The sequence below is a fragment of the Homarus americanus genome, unplaced genomic scaffold (genome assembly GCF_018991925.1).
Source record: "Homarus americanus isolate GMGI-L3 unplaced genomic scaffold, GMGI_Hamer_2.0 scaffold39675, whole genome shotgun sequence".
Classification (NCBI taxonomy): domain Eukaryota; kingdom Metazoa; phylum Arthropoda; class Malacostraca; order Decapoda; family Nephropidae; genus Homarus; species Homarus americanus.
The window spans coordinates 13,773,968-13,792,986 of record NW_024736071.1 but is presented as its reverse complement, the minus strand read 5'-3'; the positions used below and the strand labels follow the sequence as shown (position 1 = coordinate 13,792,986).

General features: G+C 37.5%; 1 protein-coding gene across 2 annotated transcripts in view; it reads right to left on the bottom strand.

Moving 5' to 3' along the window:
• Positions 1–19,019, bottom strand: part of LOC121871806 (coatomer subunit alpha-like) — a 169,997-nt gene that overhangs the window by 23,891 nt on the left and 127,087 nt on the right. For both annotated transcript variants that reach the window (XM_042374305.1, XM_042374306.1), the window contains exons 15-18: positions 18,037–18,168; positions 16,160–16,310; positions 10,272–10,501; positions 8,275–8,469 (exon numbers count right to left, since the gene is read on the bottom strand). In XM_042374305.1, coding sequence (XP_042230239.1) covers positions 8,275–8,469; positions 10,272–10,501; positions 16,160–16,310; positions 18,037–18,168 — 708 coding nt within the window. The remainder of the gene's footprint in view (positions 1–8,274; positions 8,470–10,271; positions 10,502–16,159; positions 16,311–18,036; positions 18,169–19,019) is intronic.

Genomic DNA, 19,019 nt, shown 5'->3' with positions numbered 1-19,019 from the left:
TTGTGCAAAATATATGACATTTATATTCAAAATATTCCTGGTCTTACAAGGAATCCAGCAATGTCAATTATATTATCCTAACTTTAATCTGAGGTATTATTTAATACTAAATGTTAAAAACTCTTGAAGGGACGATTGGTGGGGGGTGGGGGGGAGGGTTGGGACTGACCGCGCGGTTGGAAGAGGGGGGGAGGCAAGGTGGGGTACTTTGATTGACAGATAGTGTCGTGAAGATTATTTTTTTTTTATTAACTGAAGATATTTGTTTTAGCTCATAAAATTCATACAAATTACCCGGTCAGAATATAATTTACATTGCTGGAATTCTTATAATTTGGTGATCATTTTGAATATAAACATCATATATTTTGCTTTAAACTTACAATTTTTAGATAAAAAATTTTTCTCTAGGTAACTGTTATCTTTTGTGCAAAATATATGACATTTATATTCAAAATATTCCTGGTCTTACAAGGAATCCAGCAATGTCAATTATATTTTCCTAACTTTAGTTTGAGGTTATCCCACACATCTCCTTGGGACGGTTGGTGGGGGGTGGGGGAGGGAGGGACCGACCGACCATCTGTTAGCCGGCTGTGTAGTGTGAGAGGGGGAGGGAGTTGAGTCCATTATTTGAATGGACATTAACTTGGCGACTGTATTTCTCTATTTCTCTTAAGTATTAATTGTGTGCATGTACCATCATAAAATTAAGATGTTATTTTTACTACAACATAGGTATGTGCCTTCAAAAAGTGGAGTTTGGGGGTCGGGCCGGTTTCTATTGGAATTAATCCCATATGTTCTGTTGTTCACTTAACGCGGATTTCACTTAACGCGGGACCCTCTGGGTTCAATTGACCGCGTTAAGTGGGGTGCAACTGTACGTGAGAAGCTTGTTAGACGTCGTCACAGTTGTGGTACAGAATATTTCATTATCATCATTATCTTCATCATTAGTAGTAATAATCTTTATTATAACTATATTATAATAATTATTATTAAAATCGTTGATGTTGATATGACTGCGACTTTATAGTAATAACTTACAAGCACCTCACCAGGCATCACTCACGACTCCACTGCCAGGCGACCAGGTGAATACACACGGCAAATTTAAACTGTCTAGAGTGAGTTATTTAAAAAATAGGTGCGAGTAGATTAGCTTTTGGTATCAATTGAACAATCGCGTTATTCCAAAAACGATTAAATCAAAGGCGCGTAAAACGCGAGTTACCTGTAAAGGGAAGCCTCGGATAACAACGGTTCGACCAACAACTTTTCGTACAGGGGGTATTTGAAACCCTAGATAATTTAGGACCCAATTCAGTTTACAGCCTTCTTTCATTCGTATTTACCAATTATAATACAGTATAAATATAATAGAATTTAATTTTCATATAAATAATAACTAAATCCCGATATGTATTATAAAAAAATAAAATAAATATACTGTAAAAAAAATGAAGAGCGCCTTGCGCAAAGAAGCTGCCTTGCTAATGAGTGGTAAACAACAGTCGGAGTTTGGCGGGCCTTTTGTTTTCACGCATCTGGAACAGGAACTGGAGAAAAACTTTCTCAGATTTCTTACAACATTTTTGCATCCCTATTCAACATGAGCAAGAGAGCAAGTGATGGTAGTGTTGTTTCAAAAGCTAATAGCCGAGAAACAACATGTGTTAAAGCGATATGAAAAAGGTGAGAGGTCTGCTGATATTATATGGAGCAAGCAATGAACATATTTTTTGAAGTGGATCCGTAAACAGAACAAAGCATTAAAATTTGAATAAACGCAAATGACGTCTACATAAAGATGTATAATGAGAAAAGAAAGCAGCTGTGCAAGGTTTGTGCAAGGTTCTTTCGAGAACTTTATTATTCGAAGGCCTAAACCATCAACTTCAGCTACACCATCAAATTGAACTTTAAGCCTAAAATTGCCTTCACTCTGGCTGGGAGGAAGGGGAAGTGTTGACAGCCAGCGGGGAGGGGAGATAACAAAGTGCATAGTTAGTCAAATAGAGGGAGTTTAAGTTTTGCGTTTATAAAATGTCACTGAATTGACTAAGCAGAATATAACTTACATTGCTGGAATACTTACAAGATAGTGATTAACTTAAGTACAAACATTCCATAGTTTGCACTAGACTTAAATTTTTAGTACTTAACTTTAGTAATGCTTTAGGACAATTATTTCTTGTACTTTTCTTTACAATATGTATTTAGGATGGTGTGTGCATGTAAACGAGTAAAAATAAATGAAGAGAGTTATGTATATCTACCCAAAAATACCTCACAGCTTTACCCAGTAGCCTGGTGGTTGCAATGACAAGTCTAACCTGGCTACAATGCCATGATTAATCACTATAAAGCCTTATTATATCAGTAAACACTAATAGTAATAGTAAATCCAGTGAAATATGGCAGGGAGGGAGGGATGTTAATTGCCCTCTCGTAATTTTGTCCGACTAAACGAGGTGCAGGACCATCAGTTCCCAGAAAACCAGTGGTGTACCTGTATATGGGAGCGAGAAATGGGTCACATACACGAGGCACCTTAAGGTACTCGAAAACTTTACCAACGTAGCCTACGTTCCATCCTCCAAGTTCGCTGGGAAGGCAAGAGAACAGTTGCCAGTACAGTAAGACCTCGATTAATCGGACATATTTTTTATTTTACTTTTTTTTCGGGGATTAGCCCACCTGGGCACAGGTCACTAACCCACATCGGGGCCTGGGAGGTGGTGGTGGTGGTGGTGGTGATGATAATGATAATGATAATGATAATGATAATAATAATAATAATAATAATAATAATTCAGATAAGTAAAATTTATAATAAAGAATAAAAAAATAAAAATAATAAAATAATAATGATAATAATAATAACAACACTGCAATAATAATAACAATAATAATATTAGAGAACCATAGAGAAATAAAAAAATAAAAAAAAGATCAAGAGTGAGAAACACTATATGTATGTTGTGTTGTCAATGGTAAGAAAAACAATTAAGACCCTGCTATTGTGTGTAAATGAGGCAGAAAGTCAGATGAGCAACCTGGGACTTGGTCACAATTTTCGTGATGCCATATGGCAGCAGGGTCTACCATTAGACAAAACATTATGCTTCCAATATCTTCCCAGTCGTAGTACCTCCCTGTTTGGTAGCTGCCTACTACCTACAATATATCAGAATTTGCTTTTTTCGGACTCGGAGATGCTCTGGTCACCAGAAATACGATTAAAAAATGGGGAAGACTAAATATAAATAAAAAATGTGATGAAATGAACAACACTTACTGAATACTGTACAGTGGTCTAATCAGGATTGCTATATGCCTACTGAGAACTAAGACACTTGAGTATGTAAACAGTCTGGGGCTAATCAGGTGTTGCCACATTCATCAGGTTTATTTATTTATTTTTTGATTCAGTATTATATTCTCATATGATTGGCCTCTTATGGTTTATGGTTCATCATGATTAATATAACATCTTCAGTAATAGAGAAAAACAAGTGATCGCAAGCCCTTCGTGCCCGGTGAAAGTTTGAACGCTCGTGCTTGGCTAGCGTACAGCGAATAAGGGTGCGCCAAGTCCGTAGACTTGCATCGTTTTCCATCATAAATAAAATGGTTAATTAATGCCTGCCTAAAGAAACCATCGACATGGGACCAGGTTTGTTACACTCTACGAATGTTTTGTGATTTTTCCACCAAGTTTGATGAAAAACGATTGAGCCGTTTCGGCTGCCCAGAACAGACACACACACAGACAGACAGACATACACACGGCTATTCCTATAGTACATTAGATACAATACTGTATGTAATTTGTAATATGACTTGAAAATAAAAGGATTAGCTGTATCAGAAGGTTGTTTTACTCAGATGAGTTCGTGTGAGCTATCAGTAGACCAGCTTACAACAGGGGTCACTATAGCACACTGTATAGTATTTGATATGAAGATACCTTTTTAAAAACGTTATTTACTACCTTTGAGTGTTATATGATGACTCAGTTTGGCTACTTGTACTTAGACAAATGATTAATGAGTAAACCAGGGTATATGCAGATACAGTACCTAATACTTTACACTACATATTACTTATTAAGTGATGATAGATACACTACAATAGTATTTATTAAGTGGTCATAAATACACTGCAATAGTATTTATTAAGTGATGATATACAGCTACTCCCTGACTTACGACCACCCGAACATACAACCGCCTCAGTCGTATCAAAATTTTTTCAAATTATGTATTTTCGAGTCCCAACGTCAGTGAATGCGCTGTGAACTGACAAAATTTTTGTTTGTAATTCACTTTAAAATGGCTGGCAAGCTTAAAAGTGAGAGTTTTGTGGTGCTGAGAAGAAAAACAGACACCCATTTTAGATTTTCTATTTATTATTTAAGCATTTTCGATTTACAACCATTTCGACTTATGACCTGGATTTGGGTCCCTAACCCCGTAGCAAGTCAGGGAGCAGCTGTATACACAACTGTACAGTACTAATTTACTAAGTGTTAAAGACAGACATTGTGGTAAGCCAATCAGCTGTTTGCTCTTTATAAACAAATGAATATGAAATGACTGCTGTTCGGTGTGGGATTCTTTTTTTCAGGAAAGCCGAATCTTTTAGGATAATAATTTATCAAACTGGCTCCAAATGATCCTAAATTATATGAGAATTGTGGTGGAATTGTATAAAGAAGTGTTAAAGGAGTCTTGTGGGAGAGAGGGGGAGGAAGCCACCTACCCATGCTACCCCCCTTCTTTCAGCTGCTCCCAGATAAGCATTCATCTTCCACATGCAATATACTCCTACACTTATTTGTATCTTTATAGTACAGTACTGTACAATATACAGTTTTCTCTTCATTCATAAGACAAATTCTGTAGTTACTTACATATAACAATTTACAATAAATCACAATCATCTCGGTGACACTCAAACTTACATGTCTGATTTTCAACCCAGAGAGTTTTGTTTTATATTTTTTTTTTTACTGTTGATGTATTATTCTTTTAATAACCTTGTTATACACTTAAAGACTTTAGTTGTTTAAATACAGTGACAACATAATGACATTTTCTTTAAACAGTTCAGATAAGCAGTGTTATCTCCAACCCCCCTCATATATTAGCTTTTCTCGGACTTTCGCATTTTTCGGACTGGATTCTGCCCCAATTAGTCCAATTTATCGAGGTTCTACTGTATTCTCGCTGACACCAACTGTAGGAGCATCGAGACTACCATTATCCATGAACAACTACACTGGACTGGTCATGTTACCCGCATGGACAACAGTAGACTGCCAAAGCAGCTATTTACAGTCATTGAACGAATAGTAAACGTAATGCTGATGGGCCACTGAAAAGGTATAAGGATAGTATTAAGACAAACCTGAAAAATTGCCAAATCAACCCCTTCACCTGGGAAACGACTCCTCCACATGCTTGGAGGAGCACCACACAAGAAGCACAGGAAGGTATCAATACTTTCTAGTTTGCCCGACTTCATACCGAGGCAGACAAGCGCCAACACACACACACACACACACACATATATACAATACAGGTAAAAGAAATAATTGTCCTTAGGACAAACACAAAGGGAATATACATTTCTTTACACATGATGAAAAATGTATCCCCGGCCAGCAAATTATATCCCCGGATTGGCTATCCGCGACCATTTTAGGACCCAAACCCCCGTGAATTTTAAGGGCATGCTGTATATTTATTTAATGGAACTTTTAGATAAAATATTCAGGGTAATTCTAGTAAAGAAATTGAGTTTCTAACTTAATCAGAACTGCTTTTACAGACTCCAGTATCAACATTTCTTATGTTTCTACATAAGGAATGGAGTACCCACCATTAAATCATGAGAAAATATTTTGTTTAAGGATCTCTTATTGGAAATTTCTTGAAGAATTTATTTAAGATCATTGTGGCATCAAATTCATCTCTCTAATACAATTAAAACAAATGCTGTGAATGAAAGTATACAGTACAGTGACCCCTCGTTTAACGAACGCCTCGGTTAACGAAATTTCGGTTAACGAACTGCCTTCCATGAGGATCTTCAATTCGGTTAACGAACAAAAATTCGGTTAACGAATTTCTTACGAGCCGACCTCAACATGTTTTCGCTTGCACTGACCGGGCAGCCAGCTTTAGTATCAGTCCGCCAATACATTAATCGGTTCTAGGGCTTAAATTCCTTACTATTTTAGTAAATATCAAGAAGTTTATACTATTCAATAATTTTAAAAGTTTAATATTAAATTTTTTAGTCATTTTAACAATTATTGAACATAATTGAAGGTAAAGTGACTAGTTTAATGTGCGGCATCCAGCCTCTTAACACAGCAAACAGGCGTTAGTCTCTCTCTGTTTTCACTGGAGGTAACATCTTGCTTGAGACTCTCTTCAACTAAATGCCTTTTTCTGTGTTTCCAAGCAAATTATTGGTCATTTTGAAATATATTTTACATATTGACAATATATAATGCAGTGCAGTGTTGATTTAAAGAAAATAATCTTGAATTACACCAAGAGAGCTAAAATTTTATGGGTGAAATGGGGCCAAGGGGTGACTTCTCTTCCACCCCAATGCCTTCTCTTCTTCCTTCTCCTCCACCCCCATTCTAAATCCCATCATCATCATCATCATCCAGGAGCCTTCTACATACACACCTCAAAGTAAGTGAACTTTTCTACCATTTTTGTTGAATTTAGGAAATTTTCGGTGAGCTGGAACCAATTACCCAAAAACCCATTGAAACAATGGTTTCGGTTAACGAACTTTTCGGTTAACGAATGACCTTCTGGAACGGATTGAGTTCGTTAACCGAGGGGTCACTGTATACAGTTTCGCTACCCATAAATATTTTCGCTTGTACCCGCAGTCTAGATGTAATGGGAGAGTGTTTGTCAGTGCGAGATGAGATGCATAGTTTAAAGTCGAGATGAAATGTGTAGTTTAGATTCTCAAAAATATTCTGGGGGATGTGGGCTTGTGTCTGTCTGTGCAAGACATACAGTTTAGACAGGGATATCAATGTATTTATTTGATTTATTTTCATTCATTTTTTAATCTTAAGTAAGCAAACAATGATGTTTTCCTTCTTTTGTTATTTAAGAAGTAACACAAAAAAAATTAAACGGAGTTTGTGTGGGTGAGTGGAAGCAAAACTTGGTGTAGGCCTTGGTAACATGGATGGCCTAGGACCCAAGATACCAGAATTCATCAAACCTGCTAAGTATTGGGCCCAAGGGTCCTGGATTTGATGATAAAAACTTATACTGTACATGTATTTAATAATTTTTCTCCTAAGTTAACCACTTTTATTACAGTACAGTACAATATGCTGTTTTTAGTTTGTCTTTATAAACTAAACAGATCTGGTACAGAAAGCCCAAAGATGCCTATGTCAGCACCTCAGTGTCTTTTGATGCTGTGAAAAATTATGGAGGGAGGGTGGGTTAACTTCGGATTTTTCATACATAAATCAAATCATGACTTTTTCCCATTCATAAATTTGGATTTTCAGAAACCGGATCTTTGTAAATTAGTGACTGCCTGTACCGTATTACAGTAAAACCACGATTAACCGACCACATATGGGGGGAAGGGGCCGACTGATAATCGGAAAGGTCAGGTAATAGTACATAAAGTCTACGGAAATAAAACATACATTTTCAAAGTACCTTTCCCTAACCTACTGTACTTCATTTAAGTCCCTCTATTCATTTTTGTTCATTTGCCATTCATATTTCAATAGAATTTGCTTTAAAACATTAACCACTTTAGTAAATAAATATGAACCAGCACAGAAACCGTGAATAAAAAATGGAAAAGTCTAAGCACATAGGTATGTCATCACAAAAATTTGTGACCAAGTCCCAGGTTGCTCATCTGACTTTCTGCCTCATTTACACACAATTGCAGGGTCTCAATTGTTTCTCTTACTATTGACAACACAACATACATACAGGTACATTGTTTCTCACTCTTGATTTTTTTTTTCATCTTTGCATTTCTTTATTACTATTATTATTATTATTAGCATTATCATTATTATTATTATTACATTATCGCCCCCCAGGCCCCAATGTGGGTCAGTGACCTGTGCCCGGATGGGCTAATCCCCGTAAAAAAAAAAATTTTTTTTAGGGGTTTGGGATTGACGGTTAATCCGAAAGTCGGTTAATCGAGGTTTTACTGTAATACAATGGGAAAGTCAAACTTTACCTTAAGTCTATCCATAAGATTTGACAGCTTTAAACCAAGAGCAGGCAACTGGTCTTTAGTTTGTGCTGTCCGCCAGTTCCGGGACGGGTAGGCAAAGAGGGAAGGAAGTCCTGGGGCACTTGGGTAGCTGGTGCGAGAGTGGGCAAAAGATGACAGGAACAACTCACGGTATGGCTCAAAGTTAACCACACCAACCTGTGAAAATTGCCACAAATTATTATACATGTACAGAATATCATAACTCTTGCATAAAATTCTAGGTTATAAGCTGATAACCTTCTTTAACTAATAAAACAATAATACAGTAATACAGTGGTCCCTCGATTAACGAACACAATTGGTTCCACATAGTCGGTTGTTAACCGAAAATTTCGTTAACTGAATCTATTATTTCAATGGGATATTGGGTACTGTAATTGGTTCCAACTCACAGAAAAAGTATACTGTACGTACAAAGTACTGTATACCGGTAATAGAATTAACAAAACATAATATATAAACTAAATACAGTACTGTACTGTACAGTATACTGCACAATAATAACAAAACCCAATAGAATACAGTAGTACCCCGATTTACGCGGTCAATTGAACCCACAAGGTACCGCGGAAAGTGAAAACCGCGTAAAGTGAACAACAGAACAAATGGGATTAATTCCAATAGAGACTGGCCCGACCCCCAAACTCCACTTTTTCCGACACAATACCTATGTTGTAGTAAAAATAACATCTAAATTTTATGATGGTATGCTCACACAATTAATATTTAAGAGAAATACAGTCGCCAGGTTAATGTCCATTCAAATAATGGACTCAAATCCCCCCCCCCCTCTTCCCAGCTCACTGGCCCCTACCTCTCTGAGAAATGTTTGGGTGAAAACACTAGATTTTAACGTTTAGTAATAAATAATACCTCAGACTAAAGTTAGGATAATATAATTGACATTTCTGGATTCCTTGCAGGTCAGGGAATATTTTGAATGTAAACTTCATATATTTTGCACAAAAGATAAAATATTTGCTTTGTGTAAACCAAATTATTACTTTAGATCTAAAATTTGTATATCTAATGCAAAATCCATGATGTTTATATTCAAAATGATCATCATATTGTAAGAATTCCAGCAATGTAAATTATATTCTGGCCAGGTAATTTGTATGAATTTTATGAGCTAAATAAAAAAAAAATAAAAAAATTATACTTCACCGTGTATATGAGTAGATGCACCGCGGAAAGTGAAAGTCTGGTTCTGGCAAATTACCGTGGAAAGTGAAACCGTGTAAATCGGGGTAATACTGTACTGTATTTTTACTTACTTTGAGTTGTGTATGTCGTATTCCAAGGCAGCTTTGTTTACATATCAAACAGCCGATTGTAGAGGCAGTCGATGATGACATGCCATATTCTTTACTGAGTGCATTGGTTCTAATGTCTTCTCCATGTTTCATAATAATTTCTGCACTGTATATTATCAATATGTAAACTAAACTTCAGAATGACTGATAATCTTAATGTAAAAATGCAAAATTATTCAAGAGACCAACAAACTCAATGTTCACTCCACTGTAAACAAAGTTAAACTGAGAAGCGTTGGTGGGTGATTTGATCAGCTGAAGGACACACAAAAGCTGTTCCCTGTACTGTATATATTATCAATATGTTAAATAAATTTCAGAATGACCAATAATTTTAATATAAATGATTTATTTTTCAAGAGCACAACTTTTTTTATATTTACTCCACTGGAAATGAATGTAAACATAGAACCAATTACTGTATTGGCGGACTAGCTGATCAGCTGATGCACACAACAAAGCGTGTTTCTTGTAAGGCTGTCGTTAATCAAAGTTTTGTTCGTTAATGGAACTGAAATCCTTATGGGAGCTAATTCGTTAACCGAAATTTCGTTAATCGAGGAACCACTGTACTGTGCAGTATATGCATAAATATTAGATTCATTTCAATGAGAAATTATAATTATGCACTGCAGTACTTACTTGGTCATGCAATAGTCTTGTGGCAGATTCAAAGGCACCAGCCAGCACATGGTCAATGGCAAGCTGGCTGCGCTGCGTCCATCCGTGTGTTGGGGGATGACCTCGAGGAGGTGGCACAAAGTAACCATCTTCGCCATCAGCACCAACACCAGATGAAACCGTTCCCTCCAGTTCTGGTGGCAGCTCAAGGTCGTCATCAACCTCCCAGCCTCCACCCTCACCATCTCCACCTGCAAGGCAAGGAAAATTCATAATGATACAAATATCATAAAAGTATCATCACACTAAACTAGAGTACCATACTGTATGCCTTAAAATACTTAGGGGGGTGGAGTCAACAAGGCATGTGTTATGAAGGAGGAATGCTTTGGGTGGGAGAGATGGGAATGGTTGTAAGACTGGAGAAGATACAATTCAGAAGGATGTGTGGAGGTGAATGATGTGAAAAGATGTGTTTGGGTAAGATGTGTGCAGGTGAATGATGTAGAAAGATGTGTTGGGGTTTAAGATGTGTGGAGGCAAAGGATGTGTGCAACTGTGCAAGGAAGGAATGAGTTGGGAAAGGTCCTCTTGTGAGAGGAAAATAAATTCAATTTCTTTTTGAAAAGAAAATTATCTTTCAACAGCAATAAATGCAAAATACTATTTGGGTTATGTCTGAACAAATATCTTTCTCATTTCCCATTTTCTAAATTTTCTTAAGAAAAATAAAGAAAATTCATTGATATATATATATATATATATATATATATATATATATATATATATATATATATATATATATATATATATATATATATATATATATATATATATATATATATATATATATATATATATATAAAGTGGTCCCTCAATTAATGAGCACAATTGATTCCACCGAGTCAGTTGTTAACTGAAAATTTCATTAACTGAATCTATTATTTCAATGGGATATTGGGTAGTTGGTTCCAACTCACAGAAAAGTACATACAAAGTACTGTACTGTACAGTATACCAGTAATAGAATTAACAAAACATTAAATATAAACAAAATACAGTGGTCCCTCGGTTAACGAACACAATTCGTTCCAGAGTAATTCGTTAACCGAATCCATTATTTCAATGGGATATTGGGTAATTGGTTCCAGCTCACAGAAAAGTATATACAAAATAAAGCCAAAAACGCATAAAGTCAGAAACACCCCTAAAATTCCCCTAAATCACAATACAGTTAACCCTCACTTTACGCGGTCCCGCATTCCACGTTTCCACGTTTACTCGGTGCCTTGCCAGAACCTCACGTGCTCACATTACGCGGAGTGTGTCCAGCGCGACGCTATTTTTAGATTCGCCCCACCCGCCACCCGCCTCTCCCTCCTCCTCCCTCCGCTTGGGCAAGCGGCGCGGTAAGGTTGCGCAGTGTGTGTCTTTGTTGCATTATCACTGACGTCATATGACGTATCAGACCTGTGATTGGCCATGCATCCCTACCCCCTCTGCTGCTAGCTGTAATTGGCTTAAAGTATTATGACGTGTCCACCCGGGGAGGGAGGGAGGGAGGAAAGACGACGCTTGACCTAGCCGCGGCAGTTTCATCCCTCAAGGCCACTCCGTGTAAACGCGCATCCATTGTTCCGTAAAATGGCTTCCGCCGGACCACCACCCCCAGAGAGAAACCTTTCCTTACCAGGACCCAGCGGCACTAAACCAAAGAAGACACGACGTTCCTTAAGCTACGAGGTGAAGCATAGCATCATCCAAGAGTTGGAGAAAGGAACAAGGCAGGTTGGTTTGGCGCGCCAGCATGGCGTGAACGAATCTACGATCCGGACTATAAAGAAGGATTCAGCCAAGATAAAGGAGCACATGAAGATCACAAAGTCTTCAGGTGCTTCTATGATCAAGTATTTTCACAACCAGGTGCTTCTCGAGACAGAAAAATTACTTGTGAGGTACTTGGTGCGTCAGGCGCGACGGAACATGGCGGTTGACATGCGCTCTGTTAAGGACTACGCACGTGAACTGTACATGGCAGTGGCACGAAAGATGGGAACTTCAGAGCCAAAACCCTTTAATGCTTCCTCTGGGTGGTTACAGAGGTTTAAGATCCGGAACAAGATCACCAATATAAACATTGGTGGTGAAGAAGTGAGTGCTGATCGTGCTGCGGCTCGGGAATTTCCTCCATTTTTACGTGAGATTATGGAGGAAGGACAGTACAGTGACGACCAGGTGTTTAACATGGACGAATCTGGTCTTTTCTGGAAAAAGCTACCTTCCAAGTCCTTCATTGTAAAGAATGCCAGCAGGATTCGGGGCCGGAAAATGCAGAAGGAACGCATCACCGTCCTGTTTACCACCAATGCCTCCGGTACCTGTAAGCTCAAGTTATCGGTGATCCACACAGCCCGCAAGCCGCACGCCTACAAGAGCATGGACATGACCAAGCTAAATGTCCACTGGCTGACCGCACGTAAGGCATGGATGTTCTCTACACTGTCCCTCTCCTGGTTTGATGACTGTTTTGTTCCCGATGTAAAGAAATTCTGTGAGCGACAGAATGTCCCATTTAATATTTTGTTGCTGCTGGACAACGCACCAGGACACTCGCCCCTACTGTTAGATCGTCACCCCAACGTAAAAGTGGTCTTCCTTCCTCCCAACACTACGTCTTTAATCCAGCCCATGGACCAGGAGTTGATTTGCAATGTGAAAGCTGCATTCTCAACAAAAAAATTCCAGCTCCTGAACGACTACACCAACACCAGGGAAGAGTTGCGTAACCTGAGTGACACCACCACCGATAGCAAGAGCGAAGAAGCTGAGGATCAACAGTTGGAACAGCAAAAAATACTGTTCAAACAATTCTGGAGAGTAATTAACATCAAGAAAGCTGTGGACTTCTTGGTGGAGTCATGGGATCAGCTGTCTATTGCTACAATTCGTCACGCATGGAGACGTGTTGCATGGAATACCAGGTGAGAGGAGGAGTCAATCTGTGACTGGTGAGGTTCAGAATGTTGCAGTAGCAGTGGACCTTGCCAGAGAAGCTGCGCAGACTGTTACAGTTCCAGGCTTCTCCGAGACCACCAACGACGACATCCTGGAGGTGATCAGAGATCCTGAAGTGACTGCCGACGAGATGTTGGAAGAAGAACACGTCAGTGAAGAGGAGGAAGAAGGTGCGTCAGTCTCCGAAGAACACAATTTAAGTCATAGTGATATTAAGGGTGCCATGGAGTGTGCAGAGAAGATGAAGTCCTTCCTTTCCCGCGACAATGACGATGACCGCTATGAAGTCTTCCATACCCGGCTGGTGCAGGCTATGGAGCCGTACATCAAGGTGTATCACGACAACATCAACGCCAGCCGTCAGCAAAGCATAACAGATTTCTTCGCCCGCAACCCACCACAGCCAGCCCAAGCCAGTGATAGTGGCAGTGAAGATGACTTTGAGGGATTTGTCAGGGAAGCCCTGACAACTGTAAGTGACAGTGATGGTGATTCACCTAGTAATGGTGATTCACCTGAGGGCCAGTAATCTGCCCTCTGCCTCGGAACCAGCCTCCATCCCTGTATGCCGACCCATCTCTTCTACTACCGTGAGTGTTACACCTAATTTTTAGTTTTCTAACCTAACCTTTATTTTTCCTATGTTAACCTTTATCTTTCCTAACCTAACCTCTTCTATATTACTTGTTTTTTAATACCATCATAAAGTTAAGATAAAATTTTTCCTACAACATAGTTGTGTGTCGTCAAAAAGTGGAGTTTGGGGATCGGCCCGGACTCCATTTCAATTAATCCCATATGTTATGTTATTCACTTTACGCGTTCCTCACTTTACACGGGACCCTCCGGGTTACATTAACCGCGTAAAGTGAGGGTTAACTGTATATATATATACGTACATATACACTCTTACTCTTAAATCACTACTGTAATGTGATACAGGTGATTAATTTTTATCTCTTGTGCAAAATATATATTTATATTTAAATTAATCACTGTCTTGCAAGGATTCCAGCAATGCAAATTATATTCTCCTAACTTTAGTCTGAGATATTATATAAGATAAAAACTGTAAGCCTAAAACCCTGGCTGGGCAGATGGGGAGAGGGGGGGGGGGAGCAGGAGGTGAGGTGGTACTTTTGACAGTTGGCGCCCAAGGTCTAATGTGTGTTTATTTATCAGTCCTTAAGTGACTAAGCTTATCTCTTATAAAATGCCATTGAAATGACCTGGGAGAATATAATTTACACTGCTGGGATTCTTGTAAGATAGTGATTAATTTGAATATAAACAAGCCATAATTTGCACTAGAAATAACAATTTTAGCACCGTAATCAATTTAGGACATGTACAGTCCAGCTTTGCACTAAGGTCATTTATTTCTTTTACATTTCTTTTAGTATGGTGTATACATGTAAATAAATGAAAATAAATGAAGAAATTTATGTAAATCTACCCAAAAATACAGTTGAAAAACTTTACTATTATAAAATGTAATACCTACTGTACACTAATGTAATACACTTTTTATCTCTTGTGCAAAATATATGACGTTTATATTCAAATTATTCGCTGTGTTGCAAGGATTCCAGCAATGCAAATTATATTCTCCTAACTTTAGTCTGTGATATTATATAAGATAAAAGCTTAAACCCTATTGTATAACCACGAAACCTTTGCTGGGAGGGAGGGGTGACAGTTAGTGCTGAAGGTCTAGTGAAGTACTTATTTGTTTATGTTGTTTAGATTGAGTTTTTGTTTTTTGCTTATAAAATTTCATAGAAGTGACCGGGGAGAATATAATTTACATTGCTGAAATTCTTATAAGATGGTGATAAATTTGAATGTAAACATGCAATAGTTTGCACTAGACTAAAATTTGGCACAAATATTAAAGAGCACAATTTTCTTGATATTTACTCCACTGGAAATGAATGTAAACATAGAAAAGATTAATGAATTACTGAATTGGCAGACTAGCCCATCAGCTGATGCTCACAACAAAACGTGATGTTCGTAAGGATTTCATTAATCAAATTTTTGTTCGTTAACCGATCAAGATTCTTATGGAGGGTAATTCGTTAACGGAAAATTCGTTAACCGAACCATTCATTAACAGAGGAACCACTGTACAGTACTGTACTGTGTACTGTACAATAATAATAAAAAACAATAGAATACTGTATTTTAACTTACTCTGAGGTGTGTATGTCGTATTCCCGGCGGCTTTGTTTACATAGCAAACAGCTGATTGTAGAGGCAGTCGATGATGACATGCCATATTCTTTATAGAGTGCATTGGTTCTAATACTTTCTTCATATTTCTTAATAATTTCTGCACTGTATATTAATAATATGTTAACTAAATTTAAGAATGACCAATAATTTTACTATAAAAATGCAAAAATATTCAAGAGACCAACAAACTTGATGTTCACTCCACAGTAAACAAAGTTAAACTGAGAAGCGTTGGAGGGTAAGTCGATCAGCTTATGGGCACATAAAAACTGTTCCCTGTACTGTATAAATTATCATTATGCTAACTAAATTACAGAATGACCAATAATTTTAATATTAAAAATGCAAAAATATTGAAGAGCACAACTTCCTCGATATTTACTCCACTGGAAACAAATGTAAACATAGAACCTATTATTGTATTAGCGGACTAGCCGATTAGCTGATGCGCACACCAAAGCGTGTTTCTCATAAGGCTGTCGTTAATAGAAGTTGTACTCTTAATAGAACTGAAAATCCTTATGGGATCTAATTCGATAACCAAAATATCGTAAATTGAACCACTTGTTAATGGAGGGACCAGTGTATGTATACAGACTAAATATTCAACAAGTGAAAATTTTTGCCTGTAATTTGCGAAGAAAAAAGAGTCTTACCATCTAAGGCTATATCAGCATCATCAATATTTTCATCATCGTCATCATCACCCCAGGCATCTCCAGCTATGTCACCCACATCATCAACTGCCATGGCTGCTGCTGCTCCTGCAGCACTCTTGCCACTAGCCACTGCTGTGTCAAAGAACCCCTATTGTTGAAAGGGGGAAAGTAGATTATTTTAGTTCTTAATAGGTCTATGAACACTTTGGGTTAATATGTAGAAGAAACTAATACATTGGAGTACCAAGCCAAAATACAGTATACAGGTAGACAATATTGTACCTTAATTCCTCAAAGAAAATATTTTTCCACCTTAAATACTGTACAAACTCTGTCTTTAAACGTACACACACTAAAAAGGAAGAGGAATTATCAATAAGAAGTACAGGTAGTCCCCGACTTACGACTGCTTGGACTTACGTCCATCGGTACTTACGACCTGCTCTGACCTTACGACCGTCGGGACTAACGACCGCCGCAGTTGTGACCATATTTTTTATTTATTTTTTTTAAATGATGCGCGCATTTTCTATACCGAAACGTTTCCAGTTAATGTAGTCTCCATGTATAATTAGAAAATTATGGGGGCCCCGTGTGCATTCAGCTGACTACATTAAAGGTAAGTGCTCAGTCACACTGTATCCATTCCTCATTATTTATTACTTTTACTGTACTGTATTTAATTGTAGATTTTTTTTTTAATTTGAATTTTTTTTTTTTTTTTATCTATGTCGGACTTACGACCTGGATTTGGGTCCCTAACCCCGTCGTAAGTCGGGGAGCACCTGTATTTGCTGTTTCCCTACTAATTATCTGTTGACATTTTTTAGCACTTCATATATAATTTTTTAATGTTAATAAATACAGTATTGTAACTAAAATACAAGATATTTTTTAAATACAGTACAGAAAATTTCTGTATTAAAAATTTTAGTTCTTTAATCCCTGGGCTTTTGGTCTATGGTAAGTGTTTGTCTAGTAATCTCTGAACATATCGAGATGAAACATACTTTTTGTGATCATGAGCAATTCATATAATAGGGAATGATTCATTATTTTTCTTAATACAATGCACAAATTGGGAAGTATAAAATAGTTACCATTAACAATCATCTCCAATTTAAGATATCTAACCCTTAAATGACTATTGGTCTGATGGGCAAAGATGGCAGTTTTAAAGAATGATTGAAAAAATGATTTGCTTACTGAATACAGTGGTGTAATCAGATTTTCTGTATGCATAACAAAAGCCATGAACAATGGGAGAAAAGGTACTGTATAATGAGCAGTTGGGAGGTTGGGGGTTATCAATTTATTGCTGCACATGCCAGATTTGAACCTGTTTTTATTAATTCATTATCATATTTATGTAAAAAAATTCTGTTGAATATGTGTGCACCCCGAAATTGAACATCCGCAAAACCTGAAGAGTCACATTGTAACTGGCATGCCTCATGAATGCAATGCTTTACCAATGAGTTTACATAATGTTTGCTGCAATGCTGTTAATCTGGTTTTGATCCAATCAGAATATAATTACCAGAGCATCCCCAGTTAGCTATTGTGATATTCCAAATGTGCAAGTATCCAATAATTCCAAGTATTACTGTACTGTACTTCCACAGTGAAACAATAGTAGAAAATTACATGCAACACACTACCTTCTTTCACTTATTCACTAATTCTTGCAGCAGATCTTTCATGAAGTGTGTTAAACAAGCAATGGATGCACTTGCATGTTAACTAAACAAGAACTAGAGACAGACATATAAATGGTAAAGGACACATTAGTTTCACATTAAGACAAGAGTAAAGGCAGTAAACATGGCTGTAGAAAGATCAACAAATACTGTTGGTAGAACTACTGAACTAACTTTAGCAACAGTGAGGAGTGGCCAGGCAGTGTCCATCGGTTGTATTGGTGCAGGTGGTTGTAGCAACTGGGCATTGGGAAGAGGTTCTGGAATAGCACCAGTCTCCACATGGGATGCAAGAGACTCGGCTTCCTGTCACAGTAAAAAAATGCTATTATTCCCTATTAATTCATTGCCATTTAATAATAATAATATGCCTTTACATGGTACTATGTATCTTCCATACTTTTTACAATTATTTTCAAATTGTTTACACATAGAGAACAGTATTTTCTCCAATTCCTTTTAGATATATTCCAAAATCTGACCTACATAACAAACAAAATTCCTCTTCCACATCCTTCAACAAATTCATTACATATCTTCCAAAATTCCTCTTACAAAATACAATATCCTCCAAAATTCAATTCAAAAACCCTGTAAAATTCCTCTACAGCTTTATCCTCCAATATCACCTTATTGCACCAACCCTAATTTACATACGTATCTTAAAATCTTTAGCCTCTGACCAGGGGCAGATCCAGGGGGGTTCCTGAGGGTTTGGACCCCCCTTATTCATCAGAAAATTACACTACTTTTTCTTTAATGTAGTACAGTACTCAGGCATTTTTGTATCGCAAAAAGTAATTACTATTAACCTCAGAATATCTCCTGTCAAGTGCACATGGCAATGTCCATTATATTGGTCAGATTTAAAAAAAAAACATTCTGGGGGGGACTTACTGCTTCCCCCCAAACACCCCAGCTGGGTGGGGGCTCACTGTGCGTGCTATGTTCCTCCACCCACAACTTCTTGGATCCCCCTTTTGATATTATTGGATCTGCCCCTGCTGACTTCTTCAGTGGTAAGCCAATGTAGACAGAGTAGCTAATAACACCATGTATAAATAATAATAAAAACACGTACAAGTTTCTATAAATACAAACTTTCTGTAATAGAGTCTACAGTTTGTATTTCTCAACAGCAAACATCCAAAAGCATA